Genomic DNA, 19,663 nt, shown 5'->3' with positions numbered 1-19,663 from the left:
TTCTGGGACCCAGCCTGGCTTTGAGCAGCTTCAGCAGCCCGCTCCGGGGATCAGCCCCGTTCGTGGGTACAAAGGGACCCACCCGCCGTGCCCTGATTCCTCCCCTCCCCTGTCCAACTTGGCACCAACCCCCCCTGCCCCCAGCCTGTCAGCTGCTGTTTACCAGGGCAAGAGACCGGCAGCTGCTGGGAGTGACATTCCTGCAATGCCGTTATCGGAGCAGCTGGCCTGCGGGCGCCCCACACCCACACAGCCTCCCCTCTGCAGCCGGGGGGCTCCTGCTGCTGCAAAGGGGGTTCGTTTGGGGTGCTGGGCTGCAGGGAGTGTGGCGGGGGCCAGTAGGGGGCGCTGGGCTGCAGGGAATGGGGGCAGTGGGGCAGCAGGGGGGCTCTGAGCCGCAGGGAGCGGGGCAGGGGCGTTGCTGGTGGGGGTCCCATTTGTTTCCCCCAAGGTCCTGACTCCTTAAGAGAGTCCGGGCATGAACCCCGGTGTCCTGGTCAAATCCCAGTGGGTGGGGGTGGGGATCCCATTCAACCGTGGGAACTTCCCAGCGGTGTCAAGCGGAGTTGGGAGTCACTTCCTGTCCTAAACAACTCTGTGGGTGTGTGTGTGTGTAGGGGGTTGTGTAGCGGGGGGTGTCCGTGCCTGTGTTCATGGGGGGGCAGGGCTGTCCGTGCACACACGTGTTGGGGGGGCAGGGCTGTCCGTGCGTGTGTTTGGGGGGGGCAGGGCTGTCTGTGTACCCCACCGCTGATCACTCCTCCACCCGCCGTTGCGCCAGGGAAGCTCTGACAATCACAGGAAGCCGCAGTGCCCTGGCTCCATGGCGTGTGTTACTCAGCCCTTGGGGACTCCCAGCGAGGGGACCTGCAGGAAACCTTCCTGGCTGGGGAGGGGCAGGGTTTCCCATTCCTCAGCTTCCCCATCCCTCTGCCGTACCCCAGAGCTGGCTGCATGTCCCCAGCGGGCAAATGGCGTCCATGCGGCATCTCTACGTGGCTGGTACCCAGCTGCCCCGCCCCAGAGGTGGCTGCATCTTAGTGCTGGGCAAACCTTCCCTTTGCAGAGAGCTGTTCTGGGTAGCTGTTCCCCAGTCGCCCCACCCCAGAACAGCTGCATCTCAGCGCTGGGCGAGCCATCCTGGAGCAGCACCGCTGTGCGGCGGGTAACCCAGCTGCTCCTCCCCAGAGGTGACTGCATCTTGGTGCCGGGGTGAGCGGTTCCCGCTGAACTGACCCTGCTCTCTCCTTTCTGCAGGCATGAAGACCCTGTTGCCGGCCTAACCTGGCCTGAGGGGCTGAGACCGGGCAGAGCACGATGAAACCCATAATCCTTTGCAGCTTCCTCTTGGCGTCTGTCCGGGCATCGGAACTGGAGGGGCACTTTGATCTAGGTATCTCTAGGCGAAACCAAGTGCCCGTGGGGGGGTGGTGTGTGTGTTTGGGGGGGGAGGGGAGAGAATGGGGTGGAGCAGGGGATGGGGTGCGAGGGGAGCGGGGGATGGGGCGCAGGGAGGGAGAGGGGGCGCTGGGTATGGGGGATGGGCTGGGAAACGGGTGCTGGAATAGGAGTCGGGTGTGTGCGGGGGGGAAACGGGATGGGGGGGTTGGGGGGGTGGATGGGGGTGAGCAGGGGAGGGGGTGCGGGGGATGAGTTAGGGAGTGGGGACAGCAGGGGGGATGGGGTGAGCAGGGGAGGGGGTGCTGGGTGTGGAGGAGTGGGAGGAGCAGGGGATGGGCGAAAGGGGAACAGGTCATATTCCCCCCTCCCCCAGCAGGGGGCACCCCCCACACATGCAAACCGTGTTCGCCGTGGGACTTTGTGCGCACTGAAACATGCGTGTTCGCACCCGCAGGAACATGCTCCGTACACGCTAAGGCACAGCACGGATCTGATTCCCGCCCGCAGGGGAGAGTCTCTCACACTCACACACACAGAGTGAGAAATGCCCCACGGCTCCTCAGCCCTCCTGGGGGCCCCCCCAATTCCTCACCCCGGGCACAGGCGGGAGGGGAATCCCTAACACTCCTCCCCCCCGAGCCTGGCCTGGGCTCGGGTCCCTCCACACCTGCCCCTCCAGCTGGGCCCCGGGCGAGGAGAGAAGTTCTGGGTGTCGGGTGCTCCTGGATGGGAGCGGGGGTGGGGCACGGGCTGCATGAGCCGGGAGGGGAGGGGAGGGGTGGGGTGAGTGGGGAAGGGAGGGGAAAGGTGAGTGGGGAGGGGAGGGGAAGGGAAGGGAAAGGTGAGTGGGGAAGGGAGGGGAGGGGTGAGGTGGGGAAGGGAGGAGTGAGTGGGGAAGGGAGGGGAGGGAGGGGAGGGGAAAGGTGCATGGAGAGGGGAGGGGAGGGGAAACGTGTGTGGGGAGGGGAGGGGAGGGGAAAGGAGGGGAGGGGTGAGTGGGGAAGGAAGGGGAGGGGTGAGTGGGGAGGGGAGGGGAGGGACTGGGGAACAGCTACCCAGAACAGCTCTCTGCAAAGGGAAGGTTTGCCCAGCACTAAGGTGGGGAAGGGAGGGGAGGGGAGGGGTGAGTGGGGAGGGGAGGGGAGGGGTGAGTGGGGAGGGGAGGGGAGGGGAAAGGTGAGTGGGGAGGGGAGGGGAGGGGTGAGTGGGGAGGGGAAAGGTGAGTGGGGAAGGGAGGGGTGAGTGGGGAAGGGAGGGGAGGGGAAAGGTGAGTGGGGGGGGGAGGGGTGAGTGGGGAAGCAGGAAAGCAGCAGGACAGGGCCATGGCCAAGTGGCTTGGCTCATGTGTGGGGCTGGGGTGCCCCCTGGTGGCCAGATTGGGACTCTCCCCTTTCTCCTCCCCCTACTTGCTGCTAGAAGACCCATCACCCCCCCAAGCCCTGCCCCCCAACCCAGGGGTCCCAGCTGGGCCACGTTACCCCCCCACGGTCTGTCTGCCTCAGGCTATGGGGGAATAGATTGGGCTGGGGGCCGTGGAGGGGGGATAGGTAAGGGGACTGGAGGATGGGGTGGGAGGAGGGCTATAGGGGTCATATGGACGTGATGAATAGGATATGAGGGGGAATGTAGAGGAGATATAGGGGCACGTATAGGGGGTTGGTGGGGTGTATAGGGGCTGGAAGCCCTATATGGGCCAGGTAGAGTGAACATAGAGGGCAGACAAGCTATGGATAAGCTTATAGAGCCCGGGTGGGCTATAGGGGATGTATAGGCCCAGGTGGTCTATTAGGATGTATGGCTGGGGGGAGTCGAGGGAGTATATAGGGCCTGGGTGGGTTTTAGGGGTGTATTGGGGCCAGGTGAGCTACAGGTGAGTTTATAGGGCCTTAGTGGACTATCAGGGTGTATAGGCCCTCAGTGGACTTTAGGGGTATATAGGGCCTGGGTGGGCTATCGGGGATGTGTAGTGGCTGGGTGGGCTATAGAGGGTGTATAGGAGCCACTCCCCATTCGCTCTCTCTCTGCAGCCAAGTGTCGCTACGCGCTGGGCATGCAGGATCGAACCATCCCCGACGAGGATCTATCTGCCTCGAGTGCCTGGTCTGACTCCACGGCCGCCAAGCACAGCCGGTGAGTGTCTCTCCTCCCCGCCCCACTGCGAGATGTCTCAGCCCTCCAGGGAGACCCTCCAATAACAAACCAGCCCCAGATCTCCTGAGACCCTCCAATAACAAACCAGCCCCAGCTCTTACCCTCCAATAACAAACCAGCCCCAGATCTCCTGAGAGACCCTACAAGAACAAACCAGCCCCAGCTCTTACCCTCCAATAACAAACCAGCCCCAGATCTCCTGAGACCCTCCAATAACAAACCAGCCCCAGCTCTTACCCTCCAATAACAAACCAGCCCCAGCTCTCCTGAGACGCTCCAATAACAAACCAGCCCCAGATCTCCTGAGACCCTCCAATAACAAACCAGCCCCAGATCTCCTGAGAGACCCTCCAATAACAAACCAGCCCCAGCTCTTACCCTCCAATAACAAACCAGCCCCAGATCTCCTGAGACGCTCCAATAACAAACCAGCCCCAGATCTCCTGAGACCCTCCAATAACAAACCAGCCCCAGATCTCCTGAGAGACCCTCCAATAACAAACCAGCCCCAGCTCTTACCCTCCAATAACAAACCAGCCCCAGATCTCCTGAGACGCTCCAATAACAAACCAGCCCCAGATCTCCTGAGACCCTCCAATAACAAACCAGCCCCAGATCTCCTGAGAGACCCTCCAATAACAAACCAGCCCCAGCTCTTACCCTACAGTAACAAACCAGCCCCAGAACTCCTGAGAGACCCTACAAGAAGCAGTGGGGGCAAAAAACCTATCTGGCTTTAAGATTAGACTTGATAATTTCATGGAGGAGATGGTATGATGGGATAACATGATTTTGGCAATTCATTGATCTTTAACTATTCATGGTAAATAGGCCCAGTGGCCTGTGATGGGATGTTAGATGGGGTGGGATCTGAGTTACTACAGAGAAGTCTTTCCTGGGTATCCGGCTGGTGAGTCTTGCCCACATGCTCCGGGTTCAGCTGATCGCCATATTTGGGGTCGGGAAGGAATTTTCCTCCAGGGCAGATTGGAAGAGGCCCTGGGGGTTTTCACCTTCCTCTGTAGCATGGGGCACGGGTCACTTGCTGGAGGATTCTCTGCTCCTTCAAGTCTTTAAACCACGATTTGAGGACTTCAATAGCTCAGACATAGGTGAGGTTTTTCAGGAGTGGGTGGGTGAGATTCTGTGGCCTGCGTTGTGCAGGAGGTCGGACTAGATGATCATAATGGTCCCTTCTGATCTTAATATCTATGAATCTATAAGAACAAACCAGCCCCAGCTCTTACCCTACAAGACAAACCAGCCCCAGATCTCCTGAGAGACCCTACAAGAACAAAGCAACCCGGGTGCGTATCAAAGATGCTAGGATAACAAATGGGCCTATGTAGGACTGTGGGGCAACCCTACAATAACAACCCGGCCCCAAATCTTATCAGAGACCCAACGGTAACCAACTGGCCCGCGCAGCCCCAGCATTTCCGAGAGACCCTACAATAACCCCGGGGCTAACCCCCCCTGTGTGGGTCATGTCCCCCTCCTTCCCCCGGGCGCAGGCTGGACACGAGCGACGGGGACGGGGCGTGGTGCCCAGCGGGGCCCGTTTATCCCAACGACGCCGAGTTCCTGGAGGTCGACCTGCGGCGTCTGCACTTCCTGACCCTGGTGGGCACCCAGGGCCGCCACGCCGGGGGCCACGGCAAGGAGTTTGCCCGGGGCTACCGCCTCCGCTACAGCCGTGACCGGCACCACTGGCTCGCCTGGCGGGACCGCTGGGGCAGCGAGGTAGGGGGAGGATGCGGGGAGGGGCGAAGGGGACAGACTGCTGGGGCAGCAGGGTGTGCGGGGAGGGGCATGGGAAGGGGAAGGGGGGCAGATGAGGGGGTGGAGGGGCAATGGGGCTGCGGGGGCGGGTGTGGTGAGGGGACAGCGGCAGGAGGGGTGGCAATGGAGGGAGGGGGGCAGTGAGTTGGGGAAGGTAGGTTCATGCCCAGGCTCCGTCATGCTGGACTTTCCCCTTCTCTCGCCACCCCCCGTGACATCATAACTGTCGTCCTGTGATGTCACAGCTCCCTGTGACATCATTGTCTGTGACCTCATGACCGTCTGTGAGGTCTCCTCAATGCGACTTTGACATCATGACTTGTCAGTAACACCAAAACCCCTTGTATGTGACATCATGCCCGCTTGTGACATCACAGTCATCTCTGTGAAGTCATTGCCCCTTCAGACATAGTCATTGTCCACCTGCCTGTGACATCCTCCTACCATGTGACTCTGAGGACACCAGTCGCGGTGGGGGTCACAGTGTTACAGGGATCATCCGGCTCCTGCAAGAGGGTGATGACATTACTCTAGGCTGTGATGTCACAATCCGACAACGATGACATCAAATGGGGGGGGTGGAGGGTGGCAACACCATGGTGTCATGTGATGTTGCGCTGTGATGTGATAGGGCCCAGGGCTGTGATGTCTGGCCGTGGGGGAGGTCCCAATGGGGTGGGTGGGGCTGGCACGAGGGGCGGGGCTCCGGCTCCGGGAGTGATTAACCCCTCCCGGCCCAGGTGATCTCTGGGAACGAGAACACCAACGAGGTGGTTCTGAAGGACCTGGGGCCGCCCATCATCGCCCGCTACGTGCGCTTCTACCCCCGCGCCGACCGCGTCATGAGCGTCTGCCTGCGCGTGGAGCTGTACGGCTGCATCTGGCGCGGTGAGGTTCCCTGCCCCCCACCCCCTACTTCGCTCTACCTTCCCGCCCCCCCGCCCCACATCGTGTGGGTCAAGGTGGCTGACGCACATCCCTCTGTGTCTCCCGCTGCAGACGGGCTGCAGTCCTACACCGCCCCCCTGGGCCAGACCATGGTCCTCCAGTCGGAGCCTGTCTACCTCAACGACTCCACCTATGACGGCTACAGTGTCAGCAAGTGAGTTTATACTGCCCCCCATACCCGTCCCCCACCCCCACCCCCATTGATCCGCCCCTCCACACCCTACTCCACTCTCTGCTGGCCCTCCCACCCTTGTCCCCTGGCCCCCATCCCCACTGACTCCCATGTCCCACCCTGGTGAACCCCCACCCAAACCCCTAAACAAACACTCTGCCGGCCCCTGACCCCCTGCCTGGTCCCCTAAACAATCCCCTTCCCCCTCAGCTAGATCTGAGAATGAGTGAGTAAATGGATAGGCAGGCCAGAGAATGAGTGGATGGATGTATCTGACAAGGTAGAACTGAAGATGGTTTGACGGATGAATGGAAAGATAGATCTGATGATGGATGGATGGATAGATAGACCTGAAAATGAATGGACCTGGTGGGCGGATGGATTGACCGGAAGGTGGAAGGATCTGGTGGGCGGATGGATAGATCAGATGGATCTGGTGGGTGGATGGATAGACCGGAAGATGGGTGGATCTGGTAGGTGGATGGTTGGATGGATCTGGTGACTAGATGAGTAGGTGGGTGGATGGATAGATTGGAAGATGGGTGTATTGACTTCTCCTGTAGGTCCCCCTTCCTGTTCCCCAGTGTACCAGCCTGATACATTGGTCTCCCCCATCTCACTCCCTCAGTGCCAGAACCCAGGAGTCCCAGCCAGTCCCCCTCCTATGGGTCTGGAGGGACCCCTGGGGGCCATCCCCCTCCCAGTGCAGCACCTGACTCAGGGCTGGTGGGGAGCTGGCATTACCCCTGTCCATGGTGCTATGTCTCCTCCTGGCAGACTGCAGTTTGGGGGGCTGGGGCAGCTGACGGATGGCGTGGTGGGGCTGGACGACTTCACCCAGACTAAGGAGCTGCGGGTCTGGCCGGGTTACGACTACGTGGGCTGGAGAAATGACTCCTTCCCCAAAGGCTACATGGAGATGGAGTTCGAGTTCGACAGCCTGCGGGCCTTCACTTACATGAAGGTACCGGGACACGGGGCCTGTCCCCTCTAGGTGGCACTGGCTGCGATCTGGCCCCAGGGCGGGGGACTGTCTTGCTCAGGTGGGTGGGGAATGGGATATGGGGCCTTTTCCCTCTATGGGGCTCCAGCTTCCATCCGGCCCCAGGACAGGGACTGGCTGGCTCAAGGGAATGGGGAATGGGACACGGGGCCTGTCCCCTCTATGGGGCGCCGGCTCCCATCCTGCCCCAGAGTGGAAGAACTGGCTGGCTCAAGGGTGCAGGAATGCGGGAATTTGCCCTCTATGGGGCGCTGGTGTCCTCTCCATGGCTGACCCTCCTTCTTCCCCCAGGTCCACTGCAATAACATGCACACGCGGGGGGTGAGCATATTCCGGCAGGTGGATTGCAGGTTCAAACGCAGCCTCCCCACAGCCTGGGAGCCTGAACTCGTCTCCCACATGCTGGCCGTGGACGTCAAGGACCCCAGTGCCCGGTCAGTCACTGTGCCCCTGGAGGGGCACCTTGGGCGATTCCTACAATGCCACTTCCACTTCTCCAGCACTTGGATGCTCTTCAGTGAGATCGCCTTCCTCTCAGGTGAGTTGGGTTCGTTCGTTAGCTCATCCATTAATCAATTAGTTTGTTAGCTCATTTGTTCATTCAGGGTCTTCGGCAAATTTTTTTGTAGGTTCGCTCATTATTTATTTCATTAAATCTTTCATTAATTAGTCAGTCTTTCTTTTGTGAGTTTTTCCGTGTTTTCCTTCATTAGTTGGTTAGTTCGCTGGTTGGCTGGCTGGCTGATGGTTAGTTGACTTGTGGCCTGGTTGATTGGTTGTCTGGTGAATTTTTCTGGTTGGTCGGCTAGTTCATTGGTTAGCTGTTTGGTAAGCTTTTTGATTGGCTTGTTGGTTGGTTAGTTTAGTTCATTTGTTGGGTTCATTGGCTGGTCAGTTCCTTAATGAGTTGGTTGGTTGGCTTGTGCTTTGATTGGTTGGTTATGCCATTGTTTAATGTGTTGGTTACTTTGGTTCATTTGGGATGGGCTGGATGGTAAGTGGGTTAGTTGGTTGGTTGGTCATGTTGATTGGTGCATTGCTTTGTTGGTTCATTAGCTCTTTATTTTGTTCTTTCATTGATAGTTCTCTCACTCATTAATTAGTTGGTTCTTGTTGATGGTTAACTCACTGGTTCTTCTTTTACCCCCTCTCGTTCTTCAATTAGTGTGTTCCTGAGTTCATTCTTTCATTTGTCATCCATTCATTCACTCCCTCTCTTTCCCCAGATGTGGTGGACAACGTGTCCATTTCTGGAACAAGCCACTGGCCCCCGATGGCTGGCCCCCGGCCCTCGGGAAGGGGTGCTGCAGCCCCCCCTGTTCTGGAAGACCCTGGCTCCACACTTCACAGAGACACGGGGGTCACGTCCAACCTCACACTCCAGGGTAAGTTTCAGAGTAACAGCCGTGTTAGTCTGTATTCGCAAAAAGGAAAGGAGGACTTGTGGCACCTTAGAGACTAACCAATTGATTTGAGCATAAGCTTTCGTGAGCTACAGCTCACTTCATCGGATGCATACAGGGTAAGCCACTCGGCAAGGGGTGGGACAGTGCACGCGGTTACTGTGGCCTTCTTCCCTGGGATCCACCCACTGAGAGGCTGGTCCCAAATTTTCTCCTTGTCTCTCTCCATTTCAGACCTCGAGGTCCAAGGAGAGTCCAAATCTGGCCAGCCAATCGCCAAGGATGATAACAGCAATACCTCCATTCTGATTGGCTGCCTGGTGGCCATCATCCTGCTGCTATTGGTCGTCATCTTCCTCATCCTTTGGAGGCAATACTGGAAAAAGATCCTGGGGAAAGTAAGTGAGATGGGGCCAGGGGGGCTGCTGGTTGGGATTGAGGGGCCCTGGCAGAGCTGGATAGGGATGTGAGTGTGTGTTATATTTGCCATTCGGTGGCATTACAGAGCATATACCTATATATTCCTTAACACGCTTGCTGCTCCTACATTTTGTGGGGCAGACATGAATCAGGACACCTGGGTTCTGGCCAAGCTCTGGGGGTTGGGATTGGGGTCTAATGGGTTACAGCAGCAGGGGCTGGGAGCCAGGACTCCTGGGTTCATTCCTTACCCTGGGTGGGGGGAGAGTGGGGTGTTGTGGTCAGTGTCAAGGGCTGGTGTGATCTCTCTGCTGCCCCCCTCAGGCCCAGCGGCGAATCTCCGACGATGACCTGACCGTGCACTTGTCGGTCCCGGGTGACACCATCGTCATCAACAACACGATGGGCTCCCAACGCCACTCGAACCGCTACGAGCGCATCCACTCGGGGGAGACCGAGTATCAGGAGCCCAGCCGTGCCCGCATGAAATTGCCCGAGCTTCCCCATGGTGCCGAGAACTCTGGTGAGGGGCAGGGAATCGGAGGGACCCAGCAGCCATGCCATGGGGAGAGAGGATCCATCCAAGCACGGAGAGCCAAGGCCAAGGGGACAGGATGGTAGATGGAAGGGGTGGGAGAAAGAGGTGGATAGGTTGACAGGCAGATAGACAGATGGATGGACAGGCAAATGGATGGATGACGAGATGGACGGGTGGGTGGGTGGGTGGATGGATGGACGGACGGACAGGCGGATGGCTGTATGGATTGATGGATGGATGGATAGGTGCACAGACAGGAAAATGTGCAGATGGATGGCCATATGAGTGGATGGATGGATGGATAGACTGACAGGAGGATGAAGGGATGGATATATGGCTGGATGGTGGACCGGCGGATGAAGGGACTGATGGATGGACAAATAGGTGGATGCATGGATGATGACCACATGGATGGATGGGCTGACAGGTGGATGAATAAATAGGTGGATGGATGGATGATGGACAGGTGGATGAAGGGGCAGATGTCTGGATGATGGACAGATGGATGAAGGGATGGCGAGATGGATGGATAAATGGATGGATGGACATATGGACAGATGGAGGGATGAAGCGATAGATAGCAGGATGATTGGCTGACGGATCGAGGGAGAAATGGAGAAATGGGCAGGAAAGGGAGGGAGGGAAAGGCAGAGACCAAGAAGTGGCGAGATGCAGGGATTTCAGGGGGTGGAGGAGGAAGAAAGAGCAGGAATGAGAGAGAGAGGGTCATGGAGAGTGTGAATGGGGAAGGGCCAGATGGAGGAAAGGAGGCCCGTGGCAGAGAGCAGGAGGGCTGCAGGAAGGGGGACAGAGAAAGCCAGGAAGGAAAGATGGATGGAGGGAAAATCCATGGTGGGCAGAGAGATGGAAGGGGGAGGCAGCTTCCTCCCATGCCCCCTTCTCTGGTGCTGTCCCTCCCCCCTCAGCTGCAGATTTGGGACCCCCTCCCCCATCCTGCTGTGTTTACCCCTCCCATCACATCTCATCCTGTGTGTCCTCCCCCCTCCATGGCCACAGAGAGTGACTGACGCCCGGCTCTGGGAGGGGAGTGGGGTCTAGTGCTTAGAGCCATGGGGCTGGGAGCCAGGACTCCTGGGTTCTATTGCCCCAAAGAAGGGGCCTGGCTTTATTACCCTCATGTGTCAGGAATGTCTGTCTCCCTTCCATTGTCTCGGGAAAGATGGGGTCTAAAGGGGAGGAGCATAATGCAGCCCCACCCCCTTCCCCATGCCCCACCCCTCTCGTGTGCGTCTGTCAGTCCGTTCTCATCCATCCGCTTGTCTCTCCCTCCCATCCCCGCCCCACATCCCCTTCTCCCGACAGCTCTGCTGCTCAACAACCCGGCCTATCGGCTCTTCCTGGCCACATACGCCCAGCCAATGGGAGGGCTCGCTCGCCCGCCAGCCGACGGGGCTAAGCCAATCAACACAGATGGTAAGGAGGGCGCCACGTGGCGGCCCGACCTGGGAGCGCAGCAGCTAGTGGGCTGCATTCCTCTGTCCCCCTCTAGGGGGCGCTCTCTGCTTCCCACCTGTCCGACCTTCCACCCTGTCTGCATGCATAACCCAGGTTGGCATTGACCCGTGGCCCTCTACTCCCATGAACCTCTCTGCTTTGGCTTATGGGACCGGGAGGGGTCGGGGCTTTGATAAGAGATAACATTGTACCTTCAGCTCTGCAGGACTCCTCATCCTGATGCCAGGATGCAGCTGGCTCTGGGGTGGGGCGCATTCACACATAACGACGCTGCAGAAGGATCCCTCGCCTGATATGCAACCGCTTCCGGGCTGGGGCAGCTGTTCATACATGGATCCCTTGTCTGGCATTGAGTTGCAGCCACCTCTGGAGTGGAGTGGCTGTTTATACAGAGATCCCTCATCTGGCACTGACATGCAGCTGCTTCTGGGGTGGGGCAGCTGTTTATACAGGGATCCCACATCCGTCGCTGAGAGACAGCCAGCTCTTGGATGGGGCAGCTGTTTATACAGGGATCCCAGCACCGAGATGCAGCCAGCTCTGGGGTGGAGCATATCAGGGTCTCCCCACTGACAGGAACATCCCCGCTAACCCCCAGTCTCTTTGCCCCCCGCAGCCTGCAGCGGCGACTACATGGAACCAGACCCTGCCGGGGGCCAGGCCGCAGCGCAGAACAATGTCCCGCACTACGCCGAGGCAGACATTATCAACCTGCAGGGGGTGACGGGCGGGAACACCTATGCCGTGCCCGCTGTGGCCGTGGACGCGCTGGCCGGCAAGGACATGGCCCTGGGGGAGTTCCCCCGGGGGCGTCTCCTCTTCAAGGAGAAGCTAGGGGAGGGGCAGTTTGGAGAGGTGGGTCCCTGAACCCCATGCGCTGTCCCCCCTCCACCGCCACCGTCCCAGCTTTCCGCCTGCTTTCACTTCGGCTCATTCTCCCATTGTGCCCTTCACGTTGTGCTTTCATCCGTTCTTCCATTCTTCATTCCTTTGGTCCTCCCCTGAGCCTTTCGTTCATTCCTCCGTCTGTTGGTTTTGCCACTCACGAGTTCAGCCTTTGCCTCGGGCACTCAGTCTTGTGTTCGTTTGCCCCTTTTGGTCTTTCACTAATTTAGTCGTTCACTTGTTCATTTATGCATTTGTCGGTTCCTTTGTTCTTTCTGTCGCTAGTGCAGTCGTTGCTCCTTTCAGTCTTCCCTTCATCTATTCATTCATTCGTGGTTTTATTCAGTTGGTAGTGATTTCCTTTTTATCATAACTTCATTCATGAGTTTGTACTTCCTTTGCCGTCTTCACTCATTTGTTTCTTCTTTCCTTCAGTCAGTAGTTTTTCTTTGTTCTTTTGTTTCTTTCATTCGTGCGTGTGTTCGTCTGTTCATTCGTTTATGCGTTATTTGATCCATTTGTTCTTTCATTCGTTTTCCTCCATTCTTTTGTTCGTTCCCTTGGTTCAGCCTTTCGTGTTATTTCATAATTCGTTCTTTTATTCTCTTCCCTTCTTCGTTCTTCTTTCTCTCTATCCATCTGTCCGTTCTCCCTCCAACCAGCCTTGACTCTTACTTTCTCACCTTCTCTGTCTATCTCTTTTCCCAACTCCCCTTTGTTTCTGTCTGTCTTTCTTGGTACACCTGTTTTCCCCTCCACACCTTCCTCCTCCTCTTTCCCCATCCCCGCTCTGAGGAAGCGGGGGGGGGGGGGCTATTTTATAGGCGGAAGGATCTGGGAGGCTGCGATGAGTCCCGGGGAGGGTGTATTAGTGGGTGGGTTATGTGGCTGACCCTGCCAGGTGCTGATTGGCTGCTGCTCTCTGCCCGCCCTCAGGTGCATCTCTGCGAGGTGGAAAGTCCCCAGGATCTGCCCATTCTGGAATTCCCATTCAACGTGCGCAAGGGGCGCCCCCTGCTGGTGGCCGTGAAAATCTTGCGCTCTGATGCTACCAAGAACGCCAGGTGAGTGCATGAGAGTTGTGGGGTGGGGGGGGAGAGGTGGGGGATGATGCTTGTGCAAATATGGAGGATCTCCTTGCACACGGGGGGAGTGATCGTGGAAACACAGGATCTCCTGCTGCAAATGGAGAGTTCCTTGTGAGACCTCAGGCCATCCCTTGTGAGTGCAAGAGGAGGGACACGTGTGCAAACATGGCATGTCCCGATGCACAAGGAAGGATGCTTCTGTGACCTCAAACCATCTATTGTGAGTGCACAGGGAAGGGGGGGCAATCGTGCAAACACGGAATGTCCCATTGCATGGGGTGGATGCTTCTTACACCTCAGACCATCCACTGTGAGTGCACAAGAAGAGAATGCGCGTGCAAACTCAGAACATCCTGTTGTACTGGGGGAGGCAGGTGTGTCACCAGAGACCTTCCTTTGCACAAGGCAGATGGTCGTTTCACCATGGCTCGCTCATCATGACTGCATGAGAAGGTAGCTTGTGGCCCCTTGGACTGTCCCATTGTGAGCATGCGACAGGGATGCATGTGCAATACCGGTATGTTGCACGAGGGGGATGCTTGTGCAGCCGTGGATTATTCCCTCGTGAGTGCACCATGGGGTGCTGATGAGACCTTTCCCCCCACCCCAAGGAACGACTTCCTGAAGGAGGTGAAGATCATGTCACGGCTGAAGGACCCTAACATCGTGCGGCTGCTGGGCGTGTGTGTGCGGGACGACCCCCTGTGCATGATCACCGAGTACATGGAGAACGGGGACCTCAACCAGTTTCTCAGCAGCCACGAGCTGGAGGACAAGCTGGGGGGCAGCACCAGCGATGCCCCCACCATCAGGTACCCCCCCGTACTATCCCCAGGGCAGGCCAAGGAGGCCTAGCCCAGCCAACCCTGCACCCTGGTGTGGGGCTCAGGGGTCCCAGTGCATGCTGGGAATATCTGATGTTCCCTCCCTTTGTCTACCTCAGTGCATGGTGGGAATCTCTCTGACGACATCCCTTCCCACTGCTCTTCTGCTCAGCTGCCCCAGTGCATGGTGGGAATCTCTCTGACGACATCCCTTCCCACTGCTCTTCTGCTCAGCTGCCCCAGTGCATGCTGGGAATCTCTCTGACGACATCCCTTCCCACTGCTCTTCTGCTCAGCTGCCCCAGTGCATGGTGGGAATATCTCTGACCTCTCCTCCTGTTCTGTTCAGCTACCCCACGCTGGTCCACGTGGCGGCTCAGATTGCCTCGGGGATGAAGTTTCTGGCCTCTCTCAATTTCGTGCACCGGGATCTGGCCACGCGCAATTGCCTGGTGGGGGAGGGCTTCACCATCAAGATCGCCGACTTTGGCATGAGCCGCAACCTCTACTCGGGGGACTACTACCGCATCCAGGGGCGCGCCGTGCTGCCCATCCGCTGGATGGCCTGGGAGTGCATCCTCATGGTGAGACCCCCCCACCACCGGAGGCGGGGTCTTGTGGAGAGGGGGTGGGGCCTGGGGAAAGGGGTGGGGCTAGTGGAGGGAGGACCACACCGGCATCCTGGGGCGCAGTGTGCAGCCCATTTGCTGGATGGCTTGAGAGTGCATCCTCCTGGGGGGGAAGGGGGGGGCTGTTGGGGAGAGAGGGCAGGGTCTAGGGGAGAAGGGAGGAGTGTAGAAGTGGGGAATGGACAGGGAGTGGGAAAAGGGAAAGCTGGGGAGTGTGGAAGGGGAGAAGGAGGAAGGGAGGGGAAAAGGGGAGTGTGGAAAGGAGAGAAGGTGAAAAGGCTGGAAGAGAGGGGGAAAGGGAGTGAATGGTGTGGGAGTGAGCAGAGGTGGCCCGGCCTGGGGAGCAGGGTAGGGAAGAGAGTGGAGGGGCCTGAGCAGGCTTGTCGGCTTCCTCCAGCTTCTGATCCACTGGCTCCTGGCAGGAGGTAATTTGTTTTAAACTGTGGAGTGCACCCTGGCAGGGAGGAAGGGCATCCCACAGTTTGAAAACCTCTGTGCTAAATGGGAAGCAGGAATATGGCACATGACCCTGCGTGCCCCCCCCCCCCCACGCATCAGCTCCAGGAGGCGCAAATATGCTTGCTTGCTTGCCCCGAGCGCTAAAATGCCTCATTACAGCTCTGAGGAGGAGAGAATTTGGGTAGGGAAAGGGGAATGGGGCAGGAGGAGGGAGCAGGGAAAGAGGACTGGGATGGGGGGGAAGAGTTCCATCCTGGGGTTTGTACACACACACTAACCCTGCCCCCCAATGCAGGGGAAGTTCACCACGGCCAGCGATGTCTGGGCCTTCGGGGTGACGCTCTGGGAGGTGCTGATGCTGTGTCAGGAGCAACCCTACAGCCAGCTCACCGACGAGCAGGTCATCGAGAATGCCGGGCAGTTCTTCCGGGACCAGGGCGAGCAGGTACTGGAGACAGGGCATTCCCCCCACCCCCCACCCCCGGGACTCCAGTTCCCATCCGGTTCCTGGCATTGGAATGGCTGGTTCAGGGGGGCAGGGGAATGGGACATGGGGTCTTTCCCCTCTAGGGGGCACTGGCTTCCCTCCAGCTCCAGGGTTGACTCTGGGGGTGGAAATTGGGCCTGTACCCTCTAGGAGGTGGTGACATCCCCCAGGGTACAACCTGGACTGTGGCATCTCTGCACCCCCTCAGCTCAGGGGAGCCCCTCCAGACTTTGCCCTCACACAGTCATCAGCCTGTGAAGTCGCACCCAGCAAAGTTACACGAATCCTCTCCCAGCCACTCATGAATAGTACACGGGGAGACACCCACAAATACCCGCAGCCCCAGCCTTGCACCCTAGAAATGTGAGTCTTCTCCCCGCTCCCACACAAATACACAGTTCAATTATTCTTCTCTTTGTCTTCCAAATGATCTGCTGTCCATGTGTCAAAATGGTAATGTCCTTATTTTATACCCTCCTCCTCTCCTTGAGGAACATCCCCCACCTGCCCTGCTGGGGTGTAGACAAAGCAGTCCCCTGTGTATGTGAGGTTCGAAGCATCTCTCAGGTGAATTGTACATTTCTTGCTTGCACCTTCTGGTTCGTGACATTTGGGGTGACGTGCAAGGCCTTTGTTTACAATCCCTTGTGATTTCTGAGAAGCCAGTCTGTGGGCATTTGCCAGACTCACAATATGTTTCAGTAACAAACATGTAGCAAAATCTCAGTTTACAATCACACACATAGCTTTTAATGGGACAATGATGTTCAGCAAGTTATGACTTTTCAAATGATACCTCTCAAGGCATACTTGGTAATATATCATAACCATATACAAGGGGTGAATATGGAGGTACACTATGTCACAGGTGTGCTGGCTCTGATCTGGCACCAGGGCGGGACAGCTGGCTGGCTTGTGGGATAGGCACTCACTGACCCCTCTCTGCCCCCAGATATACCTGTCCCGGCCCCCTGCCTGCCCCCTGGCTCTCTATGAGGTGATGCTGCGCTGCTGGGTCCGCGAGTCCAAGGACCGTCCCTCCTTCCAGCACATCCACCGCTTCCTGTCTGAGGACGCCCTCAACATGGTGTGAGCCAAGCTGAGCAGAGGGGGCACCAGCCCATGTGGACCCCCAGGCATCAGCTTCTATTCTGCATCTCTCCAGCTACAGCTGTGGGTCGTCTGTGCAGGAGCTTGGGTGGGGAGCTGGATCTGGGAACTGGAAGCTTCTCTACTGGGGCGTCTTAAGGGGCATCTGTCCTTGTGTCTGGCCCTACCTCTATCTGTCCATCCCTGGCTGGCCAGCCTGCCTGCCACTCTAGCTAGCTAGCTCACTTCTCTCTCCAGGCATTCCTGACCCTTTCTATCGATACATTTCTTCTTCTCTCTATCTATTCATCCTTTTTTCATTATCCCGCTCTCTCTTTCTCTCACTCATTCACACACAGACTCCATGTCCCTCTCTCACTTTCTCTTGTCACCATCTCTCATCCCCTCTACATCTCTCAATCCCTCTTTCTCTCACTCCCTTTTTTCCCATCTACCCTTCCTTGCTCCTTACTCCTCCCTTCCCTCATTCCCTCTTTTTTACTCTTCCCCTCTGTATCCCTTGGAGGGTGTTTCTTTCTTCCCCACTGCCGTCCTGCAGCGGGGATGACTCCAAAAGGGACTTGGCAGAACTGGCTTTGGGGATCAGACTTCTGTATTATTTTAATTTCACTTGGACTGGACTAACACTGGGGGGAAAATAGTGCCTTGGTGTCATGGCACTGGGGTGAACTGAACACTGGATGTAGGAGTTGCTACTGACATGGACAGGGGAAGGGAGGGGTGGGGCGAAGGTACGGGACAACAATGAAATAGCCTGGAGGCAACCAGGCCACCCTCAGAGGAGGGAGACTGGTCGAGAGGGGGCCGGTGATCTGCTCTAACAAAGCAAGAGACACTGTTTGTTCTAGCAGGGCCAGATCCCCAGCTGATGCCGTCAACATCAGTGCAACTGCTGCTGGTTGGCACCAGCTGGGGATCCAGGCATCATTGTTTGTAATTTAATTTTTACTTCCTCCTGAGACTTGGAGCAAGAGATTGTAGATAACATACTACAAAGTCTGGGGGCAGTGAGATTTTCACTGGTGACTAGTGTTTTAGGGTGCATTCATTTTTGTAGCGGGAAAGAGGCACGACGCCAAAGGGCCTTCTCGGAAAATCTGCCTTTAAGGTGCGAAATCACTAATCACTTTGCAAAGTCTTGAGCTGAGCTTCCCAAAGGAGGTGAAGGTGAGTGAAGTGCTCATAGAAATGAATGAGCTTTTGAGCACTAAATTTCCTTAGATTTCTCTGAAATCCCCAGACATATAAATAAAAGTCATAACAATAAATTGGTTAGTCTCTAAGGTGCCACAAGTCCTCCTTTTCTTTTTGCGAATACAGACTAACATGGCTGCTACTCTGAAACCGGTCATATTTTTGTTTCCAAGGAGTAAATATTGGTGACTATGATATAGATTTAATGATTTGGATGTGTATGTTTTTGTCTCTCTCCACCCACACACAACCCTGTCAAATGCTTTTTATTCATTTTTTAAATTCCTTGCTAATCTTGGTAGTTTTTTCTTCTTTTTTACTATTGTTATTTGGAAACGGGATCTGTACATATTTGGCGAGTAGAGAAAAAAAGATTTTTACACTAATATATAGATTTTTGTTGTTGTTGTTTAGTTGTTTCCTTTTATGTGGTGAATAAAAGCTTTGCATTTTCTATACCTGTGTCCTTGAAGTTGCTTTCCTCATAAAAAGTTGTGGGAATTAGGTTGTAAAGTTTTGTCAGACAAACTTGATACTGTTTTTTGATGATTTCACAACTTTGGTTGGTTGATCTATATATACAATGCTGAGAAAGGTAACTCTGTTGACGTAATACAATAAGACTTTTGTACCACACAACATCCCAATTAAAAAAATTAGCACTCTGAAAAGATCAGTGCAGCGCACATGAAATGGGTAAAAATTGAGATACTGATAAATCTCAAGACATAGTTTTCAATGGGAAATCATTATTGAATGAGGGAGTGTCTAATTGGATTTGTTCTGGGACTTACACTATTCAGTTTGAGGGGGCAATGCAGCCCTCCGTCCGCAAACTACGCCCATGTAAAAAAGTGGGCAGGCATGGTCCCCCCCGACCTCCCCGGTTCCGGCACCCCTGGTTTCAGTAAACAGCCACAAGGACGATTCCAGGTTTGGAAAACTTGCATTATAGTGACATACTAAACAAGCCCGATCTATTTAGTTTATCCAGGAGAAGGTTAAGAGGTGATTTGATCATGGCCCACATGGGGCGAAAATTGAGTGCAGAAGGCTTTTTAATCTAGTAGACAAAGATAGAATGAGATTCAATGGCTGGAATTTGAAGCTAGACACATTCAGCTTACAAAAAGAGTGCAATGATTTAACAGGGAGGGTAATTAATGACTGGAACAACTTACTTAGGAACCTGGTGGATTCCTAATTCCCTGGAGTCTGTAAATCAAGATAAAATTGGTCTTATCCAAAATACATTCTAGCTCAACCACCAGATACGGGCTGGATGCCAGAATTGCTGGGTGAGCTCCTCTGGCGTGGGTAGGAATGCACGAATGAATGTTGCTTCAGGTTGGGAGGGGACCTGGATCCAAACGGGGGAAGAAGAGAGGTGGCTATTTAGAAAAGAAAGAAGAAAGTAGTGAAGAAAGGAGTATCCGAGTGAGAATGAAAGTCAGTGCGGCTTGGGAGGGGACCTTGGGTACTACAGGCTACAAAATGGGAGAAAAAGGGATGGAAGGAAGGGAAAAGAAGGCAGGACTGGCCTCGGGGGTGGGCCACCCGGGCGACTGCCCAGGGCGCTGCGGTCGGGGGGTCACCATGTGGCAGTGCGTTGCTCCCCGCTGCTCTCCTGCCCTCCCCTTATGCAGCCCAGGTGGGGAAAGTGACCTGGATGCCGGGAGCCCTGACTGTCACT

The 19,663-nt window shown here is 56.1% G+C and overlaps 1 protein-coding gene across 5 annotated transcripts in view; it reads left to right on the top strand.

Annotated features, from left to right (window-relative positions):
* DDR1 (discoidin domain receptor tyrosine kinase 1) overlaps positions 1-18,426 on the top strand; it is a 28,923-nt gene extending 10,497 nt beyond the window's left edge. For 4 of the 5 annotated variants that reach the window (XM_075119570.1, XM_075119571.1, XM_075119572.1 and 1 more), the window contains 17 exons: positions 1,258-1,393; positions 3,429-3,531; positions 5,067-5,295; positions 6,075-6,222; positions 6,334-6,436; positions 7,232-7,418; positions 7,749-7,995; positions 8,684-8,842; positions 9,095-9,258; positions 9,605-9,803; positions 11,142-11,252; positions 11,911-12,149; positions 13,116-13,243; positions 13,879-14,079; positions 14,441-14,675; positions 15,475-15,624; positions 16,619-18,426. In XM_075119570.1, coding sequence (XP_074975671.1) covers positions 1,318-1,393; positions 3,429-3,531; positions 5,067-5,295; positions 6,075-6,222; positions 6,334-6,436; positions 7,232-7,418; positions 7,749-7,995; positions 8,684-8,842; positions 9,095-9,258; positions 9,605-9,803; positions 11,142-11,252; positions 11,911-12,149; positions 13,116-13,243; positions 13,879-14,079; positions 14,441-14,675; positions 15,475-15,624; positions 16,619-16,759 — 2,820 coding nt within the window. In that variant the 5' untranslated portion in view covers positions 1,258-1,317 and the 3' untranslated portion in view covers positions 16,760-18,426. The remainder of the gene's footprint in view (positions 1-1,257; positions 1,394-3,428; positions 3,532-5,066; positions 5,296-6,074; positions 6,223-6,333; positions 6,437-7,231; positions 7,419-7,748; positions 7,996-8,683; positions 8,843-9,094; positions 9,259-9,604; positions 9,804-11,141; positions 11,253-11,910; positions 12,150-13,115; positions 13,244-13,878; positions 14,080-14,440; positions 14,676-15,474; positions 15,625-16,618) is intronic. The other variant, XM_075119573.1, reaches the window with a different exon arrangement.
* The last annotated feature ends 1,237 nt before the right edge of the window (positions 18,427-19,663 follow it).

The sequence above is a fragment of the Caretta caretta genome, chromosome 14 (assembly GCF_965140235.1).
Source record: "Caretta caretta isolate rCarCar2 chromosome 14, rCarCar1.hap1, whole genome shotgun sequence".
NCBI lineage: Eukaryota > Metazoa > Chordata > Testudines > Cheloniidae > Caretta > Caretta caretta.
This window is presented reverse-complemented; position numbering and strand designations above follow the sequence as displayed.